Source organism: Sminthopsis crassicaudata, chromosome 5 (assembly GCF_048593235.1).
Source record: "Sminthopsis crassicaudata isolate SCR6 chromosome 5, ASM4859323v1, whole genome shotgun sequence".
NCBI classification, from domain to species: Eukaryota; Metazoa; Chordata; class Mammalia; order Dasyuromorphia; family Dasyuridae; genus Sminthopsis; species Sminthopsis crassicaudata.
In genome coordinates this window covers 99,474,195-99,497,298 of record NC_133621.1, presented here as the reverse complement: position 1 = coordinate 99,497,298, position 23,104 = coordinate 99,474,195, and the positions used below count along the sequence as shown (strand labels likewise).

Sequence of the window (23,104 nt, the reverse complement as noted above, 5' to 3'; positions counted from 1 at the left end):
TAGCACCTTTCTGCCAGGATTGTTGTGAGAACTAAATGAGATAGTCTACCATTTATAAACCTTAAAGATATCTTGAGTTCCTTAGTAAGAAAACCCCCACTCCCTACACCACAACCAGACTCCCTCCCTAATCCCATTTCCCTGTGTGGGTCTCTTTTCTTTCCATTCTCAGAACCAAGTCCCTGCTATGGATCAAAATGGAAGTGAGGGGCTGTTGGACTAAAAGTCATCAAAGGATATTCCCATGATGTCAGTGCCATTTTGCTTTCAGAAGGAAGCAAAATAGAAAATGAAGATGAGGAGATATAAAGTGTATTAGTCCATTTTACCACAGCAGAAACTACCTGCCCTCCCACAAAGGTAAAGTCCATAGAGAATGTTATCATCCTACAAGAAATGAGCTAATTAGAAGGAAATTAATCAGAAAAGACCGGATATAGACTTCAGTTACACATTTTTATGCATTCACATTCTATGCAAAAATACAAATACTCAGTCACACTTCTGAAATGCTAATGAGTGTAGAAAAGGGACCACTCCTCCCCATTATAAGTTAGAAGCCCCATTAAAGAAGGAAATAATTCATATGTGCTTGATAAGGATATGGATAAACATAAAGAAGAGGAGGAAGAGCTGCAAATTTATGCCTGGCTCTGCTCACATTCAGTTCCATGGAGTCTAGCTGATTTATTTTGCTTCTATACTCCATCAGAGCCCCAGAGTGGCTACGGGGAGGAAGTCTAGAAGATCGAGTGCCAGATACTGTCAGAGCTCCCTTCATCATGACTAACCCTAAACTTTCAGACCCCATTCCTCTGACATGGTAAACTTGGGGTTAAAGAGCATTTGACCCAGTCCTTGCTCCTTTGCTTAGGGCATGAGGATTTGTAGACAGACTGACCACCACTCTACATTGTCAGAATGGGATAAATTATTGAATGGGCTGGATGACCCACATTCCATTCGTTACTTGGGAGTCACATTAGTCACAGTAAGATAAACATTTTTCTTCCTCCATGTCAGAAGGCCAAGAGTCAAATATGGCTGAGTCACACATGGTAGACTTTCTCCTCCTCATCCCCATCTCTCAAATCCAAACCATGGTTCACATGGCCCAAGGTGTTCCGGCGAACAATCTCCCAGCCCCAGTGACTGGAGCTGCTCTGAGATGTAGTTCGGGATAAAGAAGGTGTTGGGGCTGCTAATGAGGTCTTCCCCAGTGTTTTACGCTTCTTCTTGGTCTGTAGCTTCTCAGATAGCCGTTCTTGTTCAGATTCATCTTGGTCAGATGACTTGAGGGCTTCTACATATCGGAGCACACGAAGAGGATTGTGATCCTGAAAATCTTCAACCCTGCAAGGAAATAAATAGAAAGAACATGGTCAAGTACCAAAGCATAGCAGGCTGGTGGAGGGGTTAAAGAAAGGAGAAGTGTCCATGAGGTAGAAGAGGAGAAGGAGGAGAATAGAATGAGTAAGGGTGAAGACAAGGATTAGTGAGAAATAACAGCATAAAAAAACATTAGAATGAAAGGAAAATAGATTGGAAAGAAGAGTGAAGAAAGGGATCATGGGGGAGGGAGATTGGAAAGAACTGGAAAGAAGAGTGAAAGACAGGAGGGTTAGGGAATTGAGAGAAAAGCAAGCTTGAGAATAGATGTGGGGGCAGCTAGGTGGTACAGTGGATAGAGCACCAGCCGTGAAGTCGGGAGGACCTGAGTTCAAATCTGATCTCAGACACTTAACACTTCCTAGCTGTGTGACTCTGGGCAAGTCACTTAAGCTCAATTGCCTCAGCACCCCCCCCCAAAAAAAAAGAGTCTAGATATATAATCTAGAGAGCAGTAGTCAATCCAGCAGAGTAGGATTGAGTGCTCAGTTTTTTTTAGGGATCATAAATCCCTAGATCAAATAGGAATGTGAGTTAATAGAAAGTGAGTGGTACACACAGTTGCAAAGATGTAAACATAGATTTGCTCACACGGCCCTCACTCATCCCTAAACTACCCCCCTCCTAAGACTTCAGAACCCCAACTTTATAGAATGACTTCTCCCCCTAGTGGACCCAGGAGGAAATCTCATAAAAGGAAGTGGGATGGTCAGAAGATAAGACTTTGGGGAAAGATGCTCACATACCCTATGTGGGTATAAGGTTACCACACACACGCCCACTCACCGCAAGAACCAGCGATCTCCAAGCCCAAATTCTCTCCCACAGATCCCTGAGCGAGGCCATAGGCAGCGTGGTAGCTTTCTCTCCAACATTACTGTGGTGGCCACAACCTTTGTGGGGAAATTGGGGAGGGAAGAAAATTATCAAAAATACACTAAATATTATGCAAAATATAGCAGTAAAGATGAAATGGGAACAAATAAAATTTCATACAGATGGATATCCAGAAATAGGAGAAACAGAGAAAATAAATCACATCTATTTAAAAGAAAAATTAGTGATCATTAGACTTCAATAAAAATCCACTAATAAAAGACCTATTCCATATTTTACATGCTTTTAGGAATGCTTAGAGAAGGGATTTATGTAATTATAATATACTTAATTTTAGCAAAGAATTTAAATGAATTCTTATGGATAAAATAATTAAAATTGAACTAGTTAGAAATGTTATCTATTTAGTTTAGAGTTGGTTGGATATCTAAATCTTAAATTAACAAAATATTTACTAATATCTCTATGTCAATCTGGAAGAAGGTTTTTACATACATCTTTGTCCTATTCAATAGCACCAATGGATTAGATTTTTTTTTTAATTTACAAAGATCAAAAAGCTGGAAAAGACAACACATTTAAGAGAAAGAAAAATGAACCTTTGTTTTTCTCAGGTGTCATATAAGCTATGAGTTGATCAGGATGATCTGTAGAGTAATAAGTTCATAGATTCAGAACTAAAAAGAGCCTTAGAGATAATCTAGTCAAACCCTGTTATTTTATCCACTGTTGTTTGTTCTTGATGAGATCCCTGACATTGGGGAAATGATGTCATGATTTTCAAGTGAATTGGATATAAGTAAGGCAGGGAATCACAAGACTCACTTTTTTCCTCTCAGCCATCTGGGTCCTGTGGCAATGAGGTCATAAGTGGAAGGTATGACATTTGAACCTGGATCTTTTAACATCAAATCAAGCACCATGGGTTCTTTTAATTTTTTTTTTTTTTTTTTTTTTTGTGTGTGTGTACTTATTTATTTGAGATTCTCAATAGTTTGAAATCATAAAATTAACAAAGACCTGTAAAACCCAATTGCATGATTACAAGAAATGGAGACTGCTCTGGGCTGTTCTTGTGATAAACATTTGGTGATTCCATGTAGCTAAAAGTCAACAATGTGATATACCTATGAAAAAAACTGATAAAGTCTTAGGCTACATTAATAGAGGTAGAGTATTAGTGAAAGTCATCTATTAATGTAATAAAATAGTACATATAATCTCACTAACAGTCTCTTCTGATCAGATGGCATCTGAATTATTTTGTTCAGATCTTGATGGAATTATTTGGAGGGACATCACCTAGATGGGGGCAATCTGTATAGTGAGGGTTCTGTAAAATATCAATAGGGCATATTGAACAAAACAAGGATTTTTAGCTTTAGTCCCAACTCTTTGTGACCCCATTTGAAGTTTTTCATGACAAAGATACTGGAGTGGTCTACCATTTCCTTCTCAGCTCCTTTCATAGGTGAGGAAACTAAGGCAAACAGGGTTAAATTAAGAGTCACATGGCTAACAAGTATCTGAGACTAGACATGAGGAAGATGAGCCTTCCTGACTCCAGACTAGCACTCTATCCACTGTGCCACTGACCTGAATATAGAGTAATTTTATATTAAACATAATATTACCATATTAAACACAAGAAATACAAGTACAATTAAAGCAAAAGAGGCAGTAACTGCCTTCAAAGTAAGGCCTTCAAAACCTTATATTATAATGGAAAAGGACAACAAATATAGCTAGGATCTTTAAAGATTTTAAGGCTTATCTATGGAAGAACATTGTTTTTGACTTACGCCAGGAGACAGAAATAGAGTGAGTGTTGCAAGTTATAAAGAGGTAGATTTTAGCTACACATAAGGAAAAAAAACACTTTCTACATACTAAATCTGTCTAGCCACAGACTAAAAAGGCTCAAATTCATCAGCAGATATATTTAAAGCAGAAACTGGATGACCATAAAAATTATTCTTTCTTTAAGAAAGAGGTTGGATTAGATTACTCTTTAGGTTATTTCCAACTTTAAGATTCTATAATGGAAACAAATATGGACTTAGGGAAAATGGTGAGAAATACACAGACCAGACACATATCTGCTCCACCCTATTCTATACTTCTAGTAGAAAGGCAAATTCAAGGACAGGAAAAGATTTTAAAAGAGCAGCATAGTTATGCTGATCTCCCATCTCTTATCCCTTTCCCTGTTTCTTTTTTACTTCCTACCCTCTTCTTTTTCTTCTTCTTATCCCTTACATTATCTAGGCTTATTTGATAAATTTTATAAGCAATATTCCTTTTTCAGTAGGAGGTGTCAAATATTTTACTCAATACAAAAGTGTTCAAAGTATTTGGTCCTACTCTGGCTTTGAATTGCTATGGGAATTTAGGAATTTCTTCTTTGATCCTTAAATTGGGTTAATCTAGAAACCAGCTTAAGATAGTGCACAAAATCCTAAGTAACTAACAATCAATCATGTTGAGAGCACAACAATAATAAAACTCCCCCTTTTACAGATTCCCTACCTGCTAATATGCTCTCTCCCAAAAATGACCTAGCATCTATTTTATATTTATGTGTATTTATCTTTTTTTCTTTCTCATCTTCTCTCCATTTGTCTTCTCTCTGGGTTCTCTCTTTCTCTCCCTCCCTCCTCTTTCCAATTTCTCCTCTCCCTCTTTTTTCTTTTCTTCTTCTTCATCTCCTACTCCTAGTCCTCCTTTTTTTTTCTCTCTCTCCCCCCTCTCTTCCATATACACACACATATATATCTACATATATGTGTGCATATGTGTGTATGTAAGACATATATTATCACCCCTATTAAAATGTAAGATCCTTAATTGAAAACTGCTTAGCACTATACAAGTATTTGCTATTATTAAGGATAGAAACGCTTCCATTTTTCTTCTTGTTTCCTTAGCACTAGTTTCTGACATGGACTAGGCACTTAATGAATACTTACTCATTAATTGATTTAGAGTGCCATTAACATGATCTATGTCCTCCTCTCCCCTCAGATATGCCCTATTCAGGCAGTGTTTATTTTGTGCTAACTGTGTATCTATGCTAAACACCGGGAAAACAAAGATAAAAATAAAGATCCTACCCTCAATAAGCTCAATATTCAAATTGTGGGAGTGGGGGAACATGACAGAGTAAAATAGTATTAAAAAAAAAAAACCTGTTTGTACAAGATAGATACAGTGTAAATCTGGGATAATCTCAGAGGTTATCGACTTTCAAATTCTCTCCATGTCTTTCACAACCCCTTTAGCATATCACCACCATGACTAAGATATCTCTAAGCTATAAGATATCACTCTCCCCTCAATGTTCTCCATCAAACAACTATTTCTTGCGTTATGATTTACGCTGAGGTGACTCACCTGGGCTTTCCAGAGCTCATCCCGCTCATGGGCCACCCGCCAGTGAGTATCTCCCATCATAGCAATGAAGAGGTTGAGCATCAGGAGGGCAGCAATGATGGCAAAGGCAAAGTAGACCACACTGTACATGAAGGGCAGATCCACATCATAGTTGGCAGGACCATCAATAATTGTAAGGAAGAGTTCAAAAGTGGTGAATAATGACATAGGATAATTGAAGAATTGGCCCAGCTGGCTTGGATTCTCCGTCTGAAAGATGATATAAAACGCTGCTCCACCCAAGGGGAAAGGGTGGGGAAGAAGATGGTTACCATAATAATCACAGTCCTGGGGTTAGCATACTCCCTATGGCTAATGATAGAGAATTTATATAGAGACTCTCTATGACTCTTATGAGACACCCCACATTTGATAACAATGACTATTTTAATATTAGGTTGACATGGTCCAGACTTGTGATATGATACAATACAATGATTTGGCACTAGGGTTCATCCCCCCCCCCCCCCCCAATGAGGGAATTGGAGTTAAATGACTTACCCTGGGTGTCTAACTAGGAAGTGTTAAGTGTCTGAGACTAGATTTGAACTCGGGTCCTCCTGAATTCAGGGTGGGTTCTCTATCCACTGCACCACCTGGCTGCCCTGGCACTAGGGTTTACATATTAAAGAACTGAAGAAGTAAAAATGACACTGTTGTATGAATAAAAGACTGGATTCATTCCGTACTTTTGGGTTTCATTCCTTCCCTCTGTTTACTTCATATTTTCATTTGTGCATTTGTGGGACAAGTGTGTGTTTATGGATACCAAAATGGGATGGGACAGACCAGAAATTATCAGGGGGTTGGGAGAAAGGGACATTACCAGAAGCAAAGCCCAGGATGACCACCGCCATCAGCCAGCAAAATCGTAATAGATCCCCAAAAAACATCTGCGGGGGTGGAGAAGAGAATGAAGGGCTAAGTCAGTTGCCAAATTGTTGCTCCTTCCTGCCCCCCTCCCAACAGAGTGAGCTAGAGAGCCACAGCCTCCAGAATAATTTAGCTTCTTTAACATCCCCTGCCTTTGAATCCCCTCCACTGGCTCGCTCTGCTTCTTTGGGATAGTTTAAGCAAGGAGACACCATCCATACCAGAACATAGAGGGAGGAACACTGACTGACCTTCTGGATCATGATGGTGAAGGGGCCCAGCATCTGGAATCCTCGGGCAAAGTACATCACATTGCACCAGCCAAGCACCAGGGCAAAAGACATGGGCGCCACCTCCCCAGGTGTGCTGGTGAGCCGCATCACCATGGTTACCAGCACCAAGCAGGCATAGATGATACTTCGGGAAAAGAAGGAAGAAAAACTTGGAGCACATGTGAAGAGCTAGCTGCTAGGCTGTGCCAGGCTTCAGCTGCAATTTGTATCAGTCTTCCACCATTCACATAGACTCCACACACTCATTACATTCAAATTCGGGCACCTGGGTAATATCAATGTGACACATAAATTCTCTAGCGGTGGAATTCCTCAAATTGGGAGCCAGCTAAGACCAAGAACACAGCACCATTAGCCTGGAGGGATTCCAAGCCAGGGAGGGAGCGAGAGAGAAGGGACTCACATGATGACATGGAAAGGTCCCCCAAGGATGGTGCGTCCAAAGTATCGAGCAAACCCAACTCTGAAGATGTCTGGAATCTGAGAAAAAGAGAGATATCATAGCAAAAGGGACAATTGCTTTGAGGTTTCCACAATTCCAGTGGAGAATGGGGAAAGGTTTCTGCCAATTTTCCCTTCTTCCCTCCCTCCTACTCCCGATAGCTTATTTTCTGAATAAGCCTCAGTGTATGTACTGGAGAGAGAGAGCCCTCATGTCTCTCTGCTTAGAATCTAACTTTGCTTCCCAACTGCCAGGGAAGGAATCCAAGAAAGAAACAGGAACGCTACTTAGAGGCAGAAATGAAGAAGGAATTCAAAGAGGATGAAAAACTCCAATTCCCAAGAATCAAAACAATGACTGTGAAGGAGGGTGGGAGTGGTAGGAAATTTTTCTCAGATTCACCTTCCCTTGGAATCTACTTGCACATTCAATCCTATAGCCCATCCTCAGCTACCGGGGGCTCAAATCTGGCTCTCCTGACATTAGTGCCGTCATTCGTCCAGAACAAATGGTTAGGATAACCTTTTAGTGCTTCTAGACATGATCCTATGGTGATGCCATAAATCTCACCTTCTAGCTAGTTTAGCTCCATAGAAGGGGCTCCCTAGTTCAATAAACTAGTCCTACCCATTCCTTGCCCTCACTTAATATTTGGCTCTGCTTTGTTCTCATCCCCTACCTCTTCTTGTCTAGGGGGGAGGGGGGAAATGATAATAATGAATCAGAAATTGGGATAGAGCACCAAGAAGCCCTACAGGACTCCTGGGGCCCATTCTAGGAGACCTGGCCGAAATATGATCCTTTTATCTTAGCCACCCTCTGCCAACAGCCTACCTCTGAGAGTAAAATGGCCACAGCCCCAATGACAGTCACCAACTCCCCAAACAGCCGAATATAATCCTCATACGTCACATAGGATTCCTGCAGGGAAATCAGGGTTAAAAGTTGCATGCAAAGTGGGAAGTGATCTCTTTCTGTGACGAAGAATTACAGCATACTAACCCAGAACCTCTCCCAACCATCCTTAATTTTTTATGACCATTTGATTATCTCTGTGGTAAGGATTTTATATGCTATATATTTTATGTAAGCAAGTGTTTAAAGATAATGACTGAGCTTCTGCTAACCAAGTTCATTGTCATAATTTTTTTTTTTTTTACATTCAAATAGGTTTGAGTATCCATGATCCTGTTATGAGCAGAGACCATCCTAACCACATGCCAACTGTGAACCACAAACTATGAACACTGGTCATACACAAGCAAAGCTTCTTAGGACTTGGATGAGAAGGTGAGGATCTCAGTTTTCTCTCTGAGTGAGTCCCAAGTGAGAATACATGCTAATACTGGGTGAGGAAGGGACCCCAAGTCATACGATGGATAAGTTGGAGTTTGACTCCTACTATAGGGAAGGGACAAAGCAGAGTCCAGGGGAAGAAATGAGCAGAAGAGCTTTTGGACCTGGGATTGGGAATGTATTTGGTAGTAGTGATATGTGAGTCACTTAGGAGAAGATTAAGTGATTTTTGACGAGGAAGAAAACTGTTCCTAGCTCTAACTCTGGAAGGATTAGCAATTTATTACTTGGGGTAATAACAAATATAAATGTAAAAAGACTTTGATCCTGACATTCTAGGAAACTATGAAAAACTTGGATATCCTAGAAATATAGGCTGACGGTTTCTTCCTGAATGAAGTAGACATATAATAAGACTAAAAAGATAATGCAGACTTATATGCCAAAAAAAGTATAAATCTGAACCATGAAATGGATGGGATGGACTTTGGTATCTAAGATAGAGATATCTCTAATCAAATGAAAGCCTCAGAAACCACCTAGAGCTAGACTCAATACCACCTCTATGTCTTTAATGAAGTGTTATGTATTATATATATATGTGTGTGTGTGTGTGTGTGTGTGTGTGTGTGTGTGTGTGTGTGTGTGTGTGTCTTCATCCTCATAAAGGATTTAATTCCCTAGGACTCAAAGGCAACTAACTTAAGAATCACTATCATATTAATTTGTTTACAAAAGGAGAGGGCCAGAGGAGGTTTATAAAAAAAGGAAAGACTGTTTTCCTGAAGTCATGGCAATAAAAAAGGGTCCCACAGCCCTTAAGAATATTACCATTAAGTCTCCTTTTATCTTTCCTTAATTCTGCCTGACTAGTGGAATAGATAAAGGCTGGAGAAGAAAGAAGTTTAGAGGAGGGTCTTAGAAGGGAAGATGTGGAGAAGGAGAAAAACCCAAGAGTCCATTTGGAATTCTAATTATTTCTTTTTAGAACAGAGGAAAAGAAGGGGATCCATATAGATAGTTCCAGATGTTTTTGTTAAGGAAATATGTCTGGTAATAGTCAGCCCTGTTACCCAAAAACCAAGAAATAATGAGATGAGATCCACTGAAAGATTGTAGCACAGTTTCAGGAATCAGGTCTTTGTCCATACACCAAAACCAAAACATATTCTCCCAAGAAATCTAAAGATTTAGAAAGATGGAGAACATTTAGCACAAATACATAAACTCTTCCCTATGCCTTCATTCAACTTGTTTCATATATCAGTCTAGCTCCTTCATCTCCTAACCCCTCCATTTTCAGCAATCCTCCTTAACCATCTATTCCTTTAGTCTCTCTCTACTTAGGGAGCTGTCTTGTGGCAGAACAGAGATCTCCCTTCATTCCTTGTCCTCTCATATAATAAACCATTTGCTCTTAGGCCAGCCTTTTTGAAAAGTATCAAAGCTACTTGACTGCAAATCCGAGATAAATAAGAAATAATAGCAACTATAGTTATCTAGATAAACAATTATAGAGACACAAAGCTGACAAATTACTTTGAATATGTGAAAACAAGTCTCTCTATGGTTTTCCTATCAATGTGTACCTAACTAATTTTGATTCCTAGCTCTTCTTTCAGTACTTAAGGTATCTACAAAGAATCTATGTTCTCTTTTTGGAAGGAATCTCTCTTTTTGTTTAACCATTGACACACTTAAAAATTAGCTATAATCATTTAGCATATACTCAAACACCTGCATGAGATATCAGGCCTATGATCATTGGAAAGGGACATATCACATGTTCTTATACAGACATTATCAATTGTTTCAATCTAGCTAACACTTTCATTCTCTCTGTCTCTTCCATTCCACCCCATTCTCTTTTTCTTATGTAGGGAGGACATAAAATCATAGAACCATAGAACCTCAGTATTGCAAGGGGCTTTAAAGGTCATTGTATCCAAATTTTTATCCACAGGAGTCCTCCACAATGACAGGTGGTCTGACAGGTGAAAAGTTATTGCCATTGAGCTCTTGTTGACAGTATATGCAGGAATGAATGAAAGATAATAGGGTATCTTTGTGTTGACTAGACACATCAGAAGTATACTCAAGCATGTCTAAACAGAATCTCCCTCCCTTGAAACAACAGAGCTCCCTTCTAACATCACAAAGAATTCATTCTCCTTAAAGTGTGTATGAACATATATGTAGAACAGGTAAGTGGTGCAATAGATGGAATAGTGAGTTTGTAATTAGGAAGACTTATCTTCCTGAGTTCAAGTGCAGCCTCAGACACTTACTAGCTGTGTGACTCTAGGCAAGTTATTTAACTTGTTTTGCCTCATTTTTCTTTATTTGTGAAATAAGCTGGAAAATAAAATAGTAAACTCCTCCAAGATCTTTGCCAGGAAAACCCAAACGGGGTCATGAAGACTAAGCTAAAGCAGCCCAAGAGCATACAAGTTTAATATATTTTGCATAGCAATTTGGAACCATAAGTGTTTTCATATCTATTATTCTAGGTGGAATGGGTGGATAATAGTTGGACTCAGACCTTAGCATTGTGGCTTCAAAACCATTACTATACCCCCACTACACGACAGAACAAAGGGAAGGGAACAATCCTTTTATGAAGCGCTTCTTATGTGCCAGGCATTATCCTAAGCTCTTTATAAATACTACCTAATTTGACCCTTCCAACAACAAGTAGGTGCTATTATGATAGCACTTCATAGAACAATTGAAGAAACTGAGGCACACAGAAGTTAAGTGATCAGGGTTAGAGGACACACAGAGCCAGAAAATGTCTGAGGCTGGATTTGAACTTAGATGCTACTGCCTCCCGTCGCTCTATCCACTGAAGAAATCAAATCCTTTTACTTCCATGACTACCATGTCTCAATGTCAGTAGTTCTTGATTGTGAAGCTGGTGAGGATTTGAAAATAAAGACTTTCAGAAATATCAGAAAAATCTCTCTGGGACTACCAGACAGACATGTACTCAAAATTTCTTTCTTCCAGGAATCTTTCTTCCTCAAATGTATTAAACTAGTCATCCTTCTATTTAACTACAACTATTCTTTAAAAATTTCTTAAGACTCGCAAATCCCATTTGCTCTTATCCAATCCTGACCCTCCAATTTTTCTCTGGCCTATTTCCATTAATTATCCCCTCTCTAGGGCCTACCTTTTCATAACCTCCAGTTCCTCTTTCTTTTGCTAATTTGGAATCCATTACCTGCTAGATTTAGATCATTCCCTAACTCACATCTATTGATAGGATTAGTCTGGGCACACAATAGTGTGTGACTTGTTAGCACAGAATACCTAAAGCCCCATGGGAAGGTAGACAGAACAGAGGAATGATTATTGGACCTAACTTTTGGGGCCATTTAATTTTTTTTTATCTTTAGCATCCTTTCCTTCTTTCCTCATCTTTCCATCCCTCTCCTAGGGACAGGTACCTGAAGACATTTTTCTTTGAAGAGAGTCATGTCTCGTGAACTGGTTTGGTTGTCGTTTCGAGGCTTGAGAGGACGGTAGACACAGCACATGGTGAAGCAAATCATGTAGAGAACATAGATGGCCCCCAGAATGTAGAAGTATGGTCTCCCGAACCTGTTCCACTTAAGTTTCACCAGTTCCTTCACAGGAGTCTGGTCCAGGATCTGGCGGGCCTGGCAAGAAGGAGCATATAGGCCTTCAGGGGACATGTGGCCACTGATTCAACTCTAGATGGGGGAGGATACTAACAACAGAGCATTATGAACAAGGCTTGTTCTTGCCGAATTCTACTCCAAAGTTTTTCTTTTAGAGCTCTTTCTCCATTTAACTTTTTCTTTTCCTTTATTTTATTTCCTTCATACATAAATATGTACTCAGTTTGTACCTTATTCATTTATGCTCATTGATGTATTGCTTTGTAAATATTCTTATGTCAACTCAATTAGCAAAATCACAGAAAGGATATAATGATAACAATAATAAAATCCCATTTATATGACAATTTAAGGTTTGCAAAGTGTTTTACGTATTATTTCACTTGGTTCTCTCAACAACCCTATTTTGTAGGTGAGGAAACTAAGTATCACAGCAATTAGTCAGGGTCTCTCAGTTACTAAGTGTCTGAAGGAGGATCTGAACTCAAGATGCCCTGATTCCGGATTCAGCATTCTTTTCACCAAACCACCTGGCACATAGAGCTCGGTCTTAAATCACAGGATACAGAATCAGGGAAGGGGAGAAAATACCATGACAAAGGATGAGGATGTGGGGAGGGTAGTGTAAGCAGATGGCAGACTTCACATAAACAACCATGTCATCAACTTACATTATGCTCCCAACATTATTTTACTGATCATCCACTGAACTTCTTGAGGTTTCTCACCACCCTTGATGACTTCAAAATCCATGGTGATGATTTCTATAGCACGTGGACTTTTTAAAAAATTTCCTTAACTCTCATGGTCTTCATTGCCATTCCACTTTAGACATCTATAATCCTCGTCACACCTTGGACTCATTCACATTTAAGAGAAATGGAATTCTTGAGATTTTTTTCTCTTATCATAGCATCCTATTCTTCAATTCTCACATTCTTGCACCTTTTGAAAGGTTATCTCAACATTGTTCTCTTGCACCAAGCCTTATTACCCCAACTTCTCCTATCCTTCGCCTATCAATCCCTTCCCAGTTTAACTTGCCTTATGATCCAGGATAGACCACAAAATATTCTGGTCAGTACCTTAGGAGCCCTTCTCTGTTTTGAACTTCTATCATGCTTACCCCACTCCTGGGTAGATTACAAGGCCATTTTTTTTTTTTTTTTAATTTCCTCACCCACAGCTAGCAGTTGTTATAGATATTATAAATGCATGAAATCCTCCACAAATTTGTTATTTAACTTCAGTCAAGCCTCTTTGACAATATCTCTATATGTTTCTAGTTGATTCACTATTACATTTCCTTTATCATCTAACATCAAATATTTTTCATGCTCTTTCAATGTTTAATATACCTTCATTCTACTCATCAAGATAATCATCCTTCTATTTAACTAAGATCATCCTTTAAGAGCTTCCCTCCTTTCTAAGAGTCACAAATCCCATCTGATCCAATCCTGGCCCTTCAGTTTTCTCTCCTGTCTTGTTCTATCAATAACCCACTCTCTCCAGGACCCTCAGCTCCATCACCTCTAATTTCTCTTACACTTTTACCTATATTAGAATCATTTCTAATTAGGGTTTCTCTGTCCTACTATGTTATCAGTAACAACATCTATTTATTCCCTCAAGCTTCTTCCCATCTCTTTATTTACTTTTGTAAAAGAATATATTTTGAAAGAAAAGAATATTTTTGTAGTCAAATGTTACAATAAAGTCTCCCTCCTCTCATTCACTCTTAAAATATTTGCAGTCTGGCTCATTCATTTGAAGCTACTAGTTCAGTGACTACCAATGGACCCACTTAATTGGCAGATTCCATCACCTTTTTTGAGTTCTCTCCTCCATGAAGTACTTGATGCCATTTGCCATCTTTTCTCTTTTCCCTTCCCAAGTCCTTTTCTTCCATGACTTGTTTGATGTGTCATAATTTCCTCTTATTTCTTTGACAGATTTATCTCTAGTTCCTTCAGAGGTTTTTATTTTTCTTTCTTCATCCTCAATTGTAGGTGTTTAGTCCTTGGCTACTGTCTCCCTTAATAACTGCTAGTATTATTAGTAATAGTAGACAACTGCCATTTCTTTTTGGAGAACTTCCAAATCTATTTTCACTTTGCTGAATTACAGATTTAGCATTCCAGCTGCTTATTTAACATCTTTACCTGAAGGTTTCAAATTTAATATGTCCAAGATTGAGCTCATCATTTCTTCTTCCCCACAGTCCCCAAAACCTACTCGTCTGCCTTTCCTATCTCTGTAAACAACATCACCAGTGATCCAGTTTCAGTGGTCTTTGATCCTTCTTTTTCCCTCAACTTCTATAGCCAATTATTCATCAATTCCCGACTCATTCATTTGAACCCTTACCTGACGCTTCTTGGTGGAGACAATAAGCTCCAGGAAGGATAATTCATCTCCCCAGGAATCAATGTCCGTGAGATCATACAGTGTGGAGGTCAATGGGCCATGTGTCCATTGGATATATTTTCGCTTTTGCATCAGATGCTGAAACATCTTGTAAGGGGAGGAATAACATGAAGGTCAGATTTGGAGAAAGAGCAGAAGGGACAGTACATTGAGAGCCATTGAGAAGACAGTGGGAATGAAATCTGGGAGTAAAAGGAAAATTACTCACACAGAAATCTTGTATTCCTTTCCTTTTTCCCTCCAGAGATTCCCTCTAGATCTCTGAAAGAGCAAAGGAGAGGAAGGAATGGGAAGACAGTGGTTTGTCTGTGACAGACCTCCTGATTTGTGACCCTTAAGTTATTAGTATTTAGGGATTTGAATTAAAAAGTTAGGAATAAAGTAGACAGCAGATTGAGGAGAAGAGTTATTTGTGAGGGACAAGATTTAGGGGTGAATTCCTATTCCTCACCACAGTATTGCCTTCCACACCAGCTAACTTGAAGGGAGTGAGGCCCTGGTGGTTAGAGATGAATTCAAGTGGCTGTAGGTGACTCCCATGGCTATCATAGGATAGTATTACATTGTACATCTGGCAGGCGTAATTTTTGCCAGGTTGCAGGACTAGGATGTGCAGCACTGTGTTTCCTGGTGGGGAAGATATGGGATATTAGGAGAATCACTGCACCTCCCACTGCTGTGGGAGAAAAGTGTATTCACAATCAGAATTATTGGGAAAACTGCTTCATCAAATCCAGCTCTTTCACCATGCACATGGCCCTGAAAAGTCACTTTAAGTTTCTCTTCCTCAGTTTTATGATTGGTAGAACCAAAGAGTTGGCTAAATGCCCTTTACAGCATGGAATCCCTAAAGTTTTTTTTTTTTTTTTTAAACCCATCCCCCTTTCATGCCAAATCCACCGTAGCTCCTCAGCTGTTAAGTGAAGGAAGCATTTATTATGTCCCTACAGACACTGAAATAAGTGCAAATAAGTGGACTCCAGGGTTCTCTATAGATACTTTCCCCAGCTTCTGTCCAGCTATAGGCTTTCCTCACAGCCTTTATTTTCTCCCTGCACCTCTTACCCAACTGATCCTGGGCTCTGATGTCAGCTCCAAACTCAATAAGTAGTCGGACGATCTCCTCATTGCCCACACAAGCAGCAAAGGACAAAGGGTGCTCCCCTGGGATGGAGGGGAAAAAAGATGATAAAACTGTTAGTCGCACCAGGGACAGGGGAATGGGTATGAATAGAAGTATCTAACTGGTTTGGGCCAGTCTGAGCCTCCTTTCTGTATATCTGTTTGTTGCTCTGTGCAGAGCTGCCCATAAGGGAATGGATTCAATGGAAGTCAGAGGGGTAGTATGGAAGGGAAGAATGAAAGGCAGAGTGATATTCAGTGTGATAGAAAGGGACTCTTCAATCATGTAGCTTAGGCTCTAGAGAGAATGATTATGAAAAAAAGGATTATGAGCATATTCTCCTCTTCTCCAATACAACTTCCACATTTCCCACCCAACTCCCTCGATTTCCTCATTTCATTAGCTGTGACTCTTACCGAAGTAGAAGAGTTTATTTTGACATAAGGCTCTTCCAGTAACTCGGGCAGAAACATTAGCTCCACGGGCCAGCAGGGCCCTCACCAAGTTTGTGTTTTGGTTCACAATAGCCATATGAAGTGCTGTTTGGCCTGAGCAACAAAAAGATTTCATCCGCTATGAGAGAGACTCTCCTTGGAACAGTCCTCCCAGTAAGATACTTCTGTGAATGGCCATTTCTATTCTGAGATACTTTCAGACACAATATGGGACACTTTTAGTCATGATGACAATCTGTCTCTACCTCTGGAAAGCTCTAAAAGACCGACTATCTTATTTTGATTTCTGACCTATGAGATCTCTTCGTCTTATATCTCAGAGAGAGTTAGCTTTGGGAGAAATCCAAGAGGATGTAATCATGACCTATCCCAGCCTCTCATCAACATGTAGCCACAATGACCGAAGGGAATGGAAGATAACTGATAGCTGGAGATGAAAGCAGTGAGAGGCAAACCATGAAATCACCACAAACATGAGGCTGATTCCAAGGCTCAGGGTTCTGCCTACTCCTGTATTTCACTAGTCCTAACAGTTCTAGTCATCAGCAGTCTTTTTTAGGGACAAGTCTAAATCTCAGCCAACACCATGCCTTATAAATCCCCCATTCTCTCCCCACAGCTTTCTAGTCCCTCCTCATAGGTTTCCTTTGCTCTACCCCTTCTTCTTACCTGCATACAGCTCAGAGGTCATTGGTTCATTCACCAGTTCAGGAGCAACTTCCATCAGCAACTTGGCTGCCTCCAGGTTGTCATATAGAGAAGCAATATGCAGTGCGGTCTCCCCCAGGGCCCCTGGGGTTAGGTGGGGGAGAGACAGGAAGGTCAAACATATCCTAGAGAAGGGTCCCATGCTGTCAGGGTGGGGTCACTAGGAGGAGTATACAAGGTTGTGAAGCTGAAGACAAAATAAATAAAGAAATAAAACCATTCCTCCTGCCCCCTTTACATCCTTCGTCCAGCCCACCTCTTTGATGAATATCACGGGGATCATCCAGAATCAACTTCTTGAGGATGCAGAGATCATTCTCCTTGGCTGCCTGAAGTAGAGGAGACTCCCAGATCCTGAGGCAAGAGAAGTTTAAAAAAGGGAGGGAAGGGAAGGAATGAAACAGGACAGTTGAACAATCAAGAAAAAGATAATCAGAGAGAGACAGACAGATGTAGCAAGACAGAGACAGAAAAAGAGAAACAGAGATAGAGAGTTAAAGATAGATAGAGGTGACTGAGTAGAAAGATGCAAATCATTTCCATACATTTACATGCATACACATATACGTGCCCATGTATACCCAGAGACTGTTTCTGTGAGAGGTTATATAGTCAATGTAAGTGAATTGTTTTTTATTTGTTTTATTTTTTCTTTAAATTTTGTTTTTCATTCATTTATTTAATACTGAACTAGCTAAATTAATATAATCTCATGCTTTGGAAAGAACCTCTAAAGTAGCCTCCTGATGCAGACTCAGTCACCAAAGTAGACAGGAAAAGCCTGAATGGCTTTTACTTTAAGAATGAGAATGCAGTTGAAGATAAAGGAAAAATAAATTAAATGCTTAACAACTACATACAAGAGAACTTTCAGAAAAAGGTGGTCTGGGAGTAGGGGGGAGTTGAAGGCTGGGGAGTAAAGGTCTACATGTTAGGTTCATATCTTAGGCCAGAGAAACCTTTAGTTTAGTTTAGTGCAGTATGTTTTGCAAAATTATATAGAAGAATGCTGCTGCACAGTAACCCTAATGGCCACGCCTGGAGAGATACAGGCTCCAGGTTAGACTAGATAACATCTGAGCTTCTTTCTAAATCTGAGTATCTACAAACCTATAAAAACATAGAAATTAGGAAGACTGACGTGGATAAGAGTCTCAAAACCTTTAGGTGGAGTTAGAAACCAGTATCTTTGCCAAGAAAACCAAGGGATCACAAAGAGTTGGAAGCAACAGAGAACCTGCCTTCAAATCCTGCCTGGGACTCTTAAGTCATTTCACCTCACTAGATCTCAGTTTTCTTATCTATGGAAAGAGGGGTTGGGTTGAGTCCCTTTCTGCCTTTAAATCTAGGAACCTATGACTCTGCAATCTGCCACAGACCATTATATGATTGTGACAGGTAAACAGACAATAAGAACCCAGCCCTGAGGAGTGTGAGCATGTGCAGCGAACATGCCCAGATATTCTGCAAACCCATTCCCTTTAGAGTCGTAATTGTTTATTATTATTAAATCAGAACCAGTGCTATCTGGTGAACAGGGAGGCAGCCTTACCTAATACTGTGGCCCTGAATAAGTCACTTAACTTCACAATGTTCCCTCAGGCTACTTACAAAGAATCTGAACTACATTCCAAGCAGTGGTCACTGAGTTTTTCTGTACTAATGAAATAAGAGGTCTGGTCTTAAAAAAACAAATTTAGGATGAGTAACTAACTATTCCCCAGCTCTGTTTCTCCTGGACTCCATTCTCTCCTCCTTCCTTCAGGAGAGCAGGAATTTTCTTATCCTCCCTTGTCTCTTTGCCACTCCCTTCCTAAATTCTAGGGGCTGGCTCTGGGCTGGTGACAGGGAGAGTGGTGCTTGTGGTTACAAGTGAGCTCTTCTCTCCCGTCTGTGCTTCTTAATCTTGTTTGTTTCTCTCTCAGCCTTGATTTGAGCCAAACAGGGCAAGACCACGGTTCGCCCCATCAGATGAGGTGAGACAGTGGTGGGCTGTGAAGTCAAACACGGGCTCTGGCAGCAGGAGGGCACGTAGGTGACCACACAGCATGAGGTGGCTGCTGCTTGCCAGCTTCCAGGAGGAAATGGCTCAAGACCTGCCTTGGAGAGACTCCAGATATCTGGAAGTGGAGGCTCAGAGATCAGATATCCAGAAAGAGGACCATGGGCCTTTGCTTCTTCCACTAAAAAAAAACCACTCACCTCATGCCTTTCCCTCATTCCTAATTTTGTGATTCAACAGTTCAGGCTCTTCCTTCTTTACCTGACAGCCTAGGTTAGAAATAAGGAGCCCTTTAGTCCTTAGCCACAATCCTGTTAGTGGCCAGTCCCTGGTCGGGAAGCTCAATTTCTCCATCATCCAATTTGAGAGCACCATGAGGTCTGAACAGACATAAAGCCAAGCTTTCATTCTCAGAACTGAGTCTGAACCAAAAGGTCCAATCCCTGTCAGTGGCTGGAACCTCCCGAGTGACAGATTTGTCTAAATCCCTGTATCACAAGGCACGCCTAAAATTCAAGGGGCTGCTACTCCTTTAGAAACAAATAAAACCCTCAGACAATGAAAACCTAGCTTAATATTATCCTGAAATCTCAAATCACTGGCTCTTTATTGACCTTTTGCATTACAGATTAACATTAAATGACTAAAAAAATCTATGTCTTTACTAGTCCCCATTCCACTGGAGACAGATTGACAAACTAGGGTCAACTCTGGACCTTGAAACAATGTGTTCTCTCCCTTTCACACACACACACTCACTTGCTCAATCACACACATACCATTGCCCTTCTCCCCCTGCAGAACTTGTTGCATAGCCTCCTCCATGATACCCCGTCCTCCTCTCTTCTTTCCCCTAGCTTGGTCCACTTAGACCCCCCTCAGTCCTTACTTCAAAGAAGTGGCCCCCCTGGTCACTGCCCTGTGTTCTGTCTGGAATTCAAAACCCCAGGCTTTCCATAATGCAGTCCTAAGAGCTGAGCAAACACCTGAAATCTTGTCTCAGGAGGCAGCTCCTCTCCTACTCCAGCAATTGCAGGAGGGGAGTGAATCAGCCAAACCAGAGGGATGGGAGGTCAGGGCAGGAACAGTGACCAGGAGAAGCCGATTTCTCTGCCGAGGCGGTAGCAGGGATATTGGGATTGACAGGAGGACTCAACCAAGGGGAATCTTACCTCTTCTGCTGCAGCATGTTAGCTTCATCCAGGCTCTGGGTCCATATCTGCTCCCCAAGAATCCAGGTTCTGAGAATCTCCCTAAGGTGAGTCCAAGTTCTCCTCATCTTGAATGAAGGACCCCCCATCTTCCTTCCACTCAGGACCAAAAGTCTGAAGGAATGTCCCAGAGAGAATTGACTAGGAGGCTCTGAGGGGACCAGAGCTTCTGGTCCCAAGGACCTGTATGGGATGAGTTCAGGGTGAGGAGACTTGCAGCTGTACAGCAGGGGAGAGGAAAGGGAGGAGCTAGAGTTCTTTATAGGGCTGAGCCCCCAGTGCCCAGAACCCAGCCCTACACCTGAGGTAATTGTGGAGGGAGAGGGAGGGGATCAGGTGTACTGATCTTGGGACTCAGCTAGATAGGAAGAATGGGATAAGGCGATGGTAATAATGGGGAGGGACAGACCCAATCTAGGGTTGGAGGGACAGGCAATAGGAAAGGTAGACAAGACTAAGAAAAAGGCTCTAGGGAAAGGGGCCATCAGAAGTATTTGACCCAACTACCCCTTGCGTCATCTCATCTTCCCTCTCATCTCATCCCCTTTGCCCTTGCCTCCTATGTCAACTTTGCTCCACTCCTCCCAGTTGTTTTTCCTCTATTTCCCACTCTTTTTCTCGAGTCAGAATTCAACTCTGATTTTGTTATTTGTTACCTATGCAATCTGAGACAAGTTAATTCAACAGTCTGTGCTTGCTTTTCCTGGAAAATGAGGGGGTCAGACTAGATAATCATTAAAATCCCTTCCAGGTCTGAGCCTCTGGTCCTGAGCATTTTTCTTTCCTGCCTCATCCTCTAGTCCTTTGCAAGCAAGACTTGGGCCAGATCAGGCTTTCACATGCCTGGAATCAGAGGGAGACAGCACCCACTCCTTTCCCTGCCAAAGTGTGGACAGACCCAGACAGGACAAGAAGTTCAGGCAAAGGCAAACAGTAGGGACTGAATCAGAGAAAGATTTCAATAAATATTTATAAATGGCCCACTCGATGAAAGGCTGTTCTAGGTTCATGGGATGACAGAAATGGGATAGCTCTTGTCCTCAAGGTGCTTGCTTACATTCTATTGGAATAGAAGCACCGGGGCTTAAAAAATAATAGAGATTAATTTAACCTTCTTGTTTATACTTTAGGTAACACTTAGGGCAAAGAAGGTTAAATAATTTGCTGGGATTTGAATACAAGTCTCCAAATTTCCTTGTTCTCACTTTTTATTACTCTAGCACTTGATCGCTAAGAAAAAATGGTCTCCAGAAGCAAGAAATAAAGGGCAAAAGCAGGAGGGGTTGAGGTTAAACCCTCCTATGTCATTTTAGCATAATAACACCTTGCTCGTGGGTAACTTTCTGACCTTTTCAGAGCATGGTTAGATCTATAATTTTATTCTAACAACAATCCTGCGGACAGTATGTGAAATTGGGGGTTGGGGATAATTGTTCACTGAATTTTCCAAATGTAAAAACAAGAGCAGAGAGGGTAAGTGGTCTAAATGAAAGGCAGAATTGGGGATGGCTCCCATGCTTTTTTGACTCCCTCTTTTACAGTTCTTCTGATTTGGGTGCTAAAATAGAACTTTTGGATTGAAAATTGTGAGACTTAATATGGGAGTTGCAGAGAGCTAAGACGTGTCCCAAAGATGGCTTTATGACCAGGAGTTCTTTCTGATTTCTCTGAGAAAGGGCACTCAAGATAGTCAACTGAATATTGGACATAATGACTCAAGGAGGGCTCCAGGACCAGGAGAATCCCCGTAGGTTGCTCTGAGGAGGCCCTTCCAGGCCCAATCTCCCCAGAGACTTTTGCTCTGAATGGAAGGATCAAGGGGGCTCAATCTCTCCAGCATTTTATTTGGGTGAATTGGGTGATTATTCTTGGTCTCCATTGTCTTATCTGTAAAAATAAGGAACTTGGCTTTTTTGGCTTCTTCCATCTGCACATCTGAGAAGCTCATGAAAAAAAAAAGGATTCTAGGGAGGAGATTGCTTTAAGAGCAGAGATCTCAACACCATATACCAAGATAAGATCAAAATGGGTCCATGCTTTAGGCATAAAGAATGAGATCATAAATAGATTAGAGGAACAGAGGATAATCTACCTCTCAGACCTCTGGAGGAGGAAGGAATTTATGACTAGAGGAGAACTAGAGATCATTATTGATCACAAAATAGAAGATTTTGGTTACATCAAACTAAAAAGTTTCTGTACAAACAATACTAATGCAAACAAGATTAGAAGGGAAGTAACAAATTGGGAAAATATTTTTACAGTTAAAGGTTCTGATAAAGGTCTCATCTCCAAAATATATAGAGAACTGACCCTAATTTATAAGAAATCAAACCATTCTCCAATTGATAAATGGTCAAAGGATATGAACAGACAATTCTCAGATGATGAAATTGAAACTATTTCCACTCATATGAAAGAGTGTTCCAAATCACTGCTGATCAGAGAAATGCAAATTAAGACAACTCTGAGATACCACTACATACCTGTCAGATTGGCTAAGATGACAGGAACAAATAATGATGAATGTTGGAGGGGATGTGGGAAAACTGGGACACTGATGCATTGTTGGTGGAGTTGTGAAAGAATCCAGCCATTCTGGAGAGCAATTTGGAACTATGCCCAAAAAGTTATCAAACTGTGTGTACCCTTTGACCCACCCATACTACTACTGGGCTTATATCCCAAAGAAATATTAAAGAGTGGAAAGAGACCTGTACGTGCCAAAATGTTTGTGGAAGCTCTTTTTGTAGTGGCTAGAAACTGGAAGTTGAATGGATGTCCATCAATTGGAGAATGGTTGGGTAAATTACGGTATATGAAGGTTATGGAATATTATTGCTCTGTAAGAAATGACCAGCAGGAGGAATACAGAGAGGCTTGGAGAGACTTACATCAACTATTGCTGAGTGAAATGAGCAGAACCAGAAGATCTCTGTAGACTTCAATGTTGTATGAAGATATAT

At 40.6% G+C, this 23,104-nt stretch overlaps 1 protein-coding gene across 2 annotated transcripts; it reads right to left on the bottom strand.

Moving 5' to 3' along the window:
• Positions 1-437: 437 nt before the first annotated feature.
• Positions 438-23,099, bottom strand: TRPV5 (transient receptor potential cation channel subfamily V member 5). Of its 2 annotated transcripts, XM_074267686.1 has the most exons (16): positions 23,033-23,099; positions 20,100-20,321; positions 17,182-17,279; positions 16,887-17,009; positions 16,179-16,310; positions 15,705-15,803; positions 15,091-15,266; positions 14,580-14,726; positions 12,015-12,227; positions 8,101-8,187; positions 7,228-7,304; positions 6,783-6,948; positions 6,485-6,551; positions 5,620-5,888; positions 2,176-2,282; positions 438-1,353 (listed from the first exon to the last, which is right to left on the bottom strand). In XM_074267686.1, coding segments are annotated over exons 1-16 (2,289 nt in total). In that variant the 5' UTR covers positions 23,035-23,099; the 3' UTR covers positions 438-1,049. The 2 variants fall into 2 exon arrangements, with proteins under 2 accessions (XP_074123787.1, XP_074123789.1); XM_074267688.1 differs by lacking the exon at positions 23,033-23,099 and having other exon boundaries at positions 16,887-17,085; positions 20,100-20,236.
• Positions 23,100-23,104: the final 5 nt, after the last annotated feature.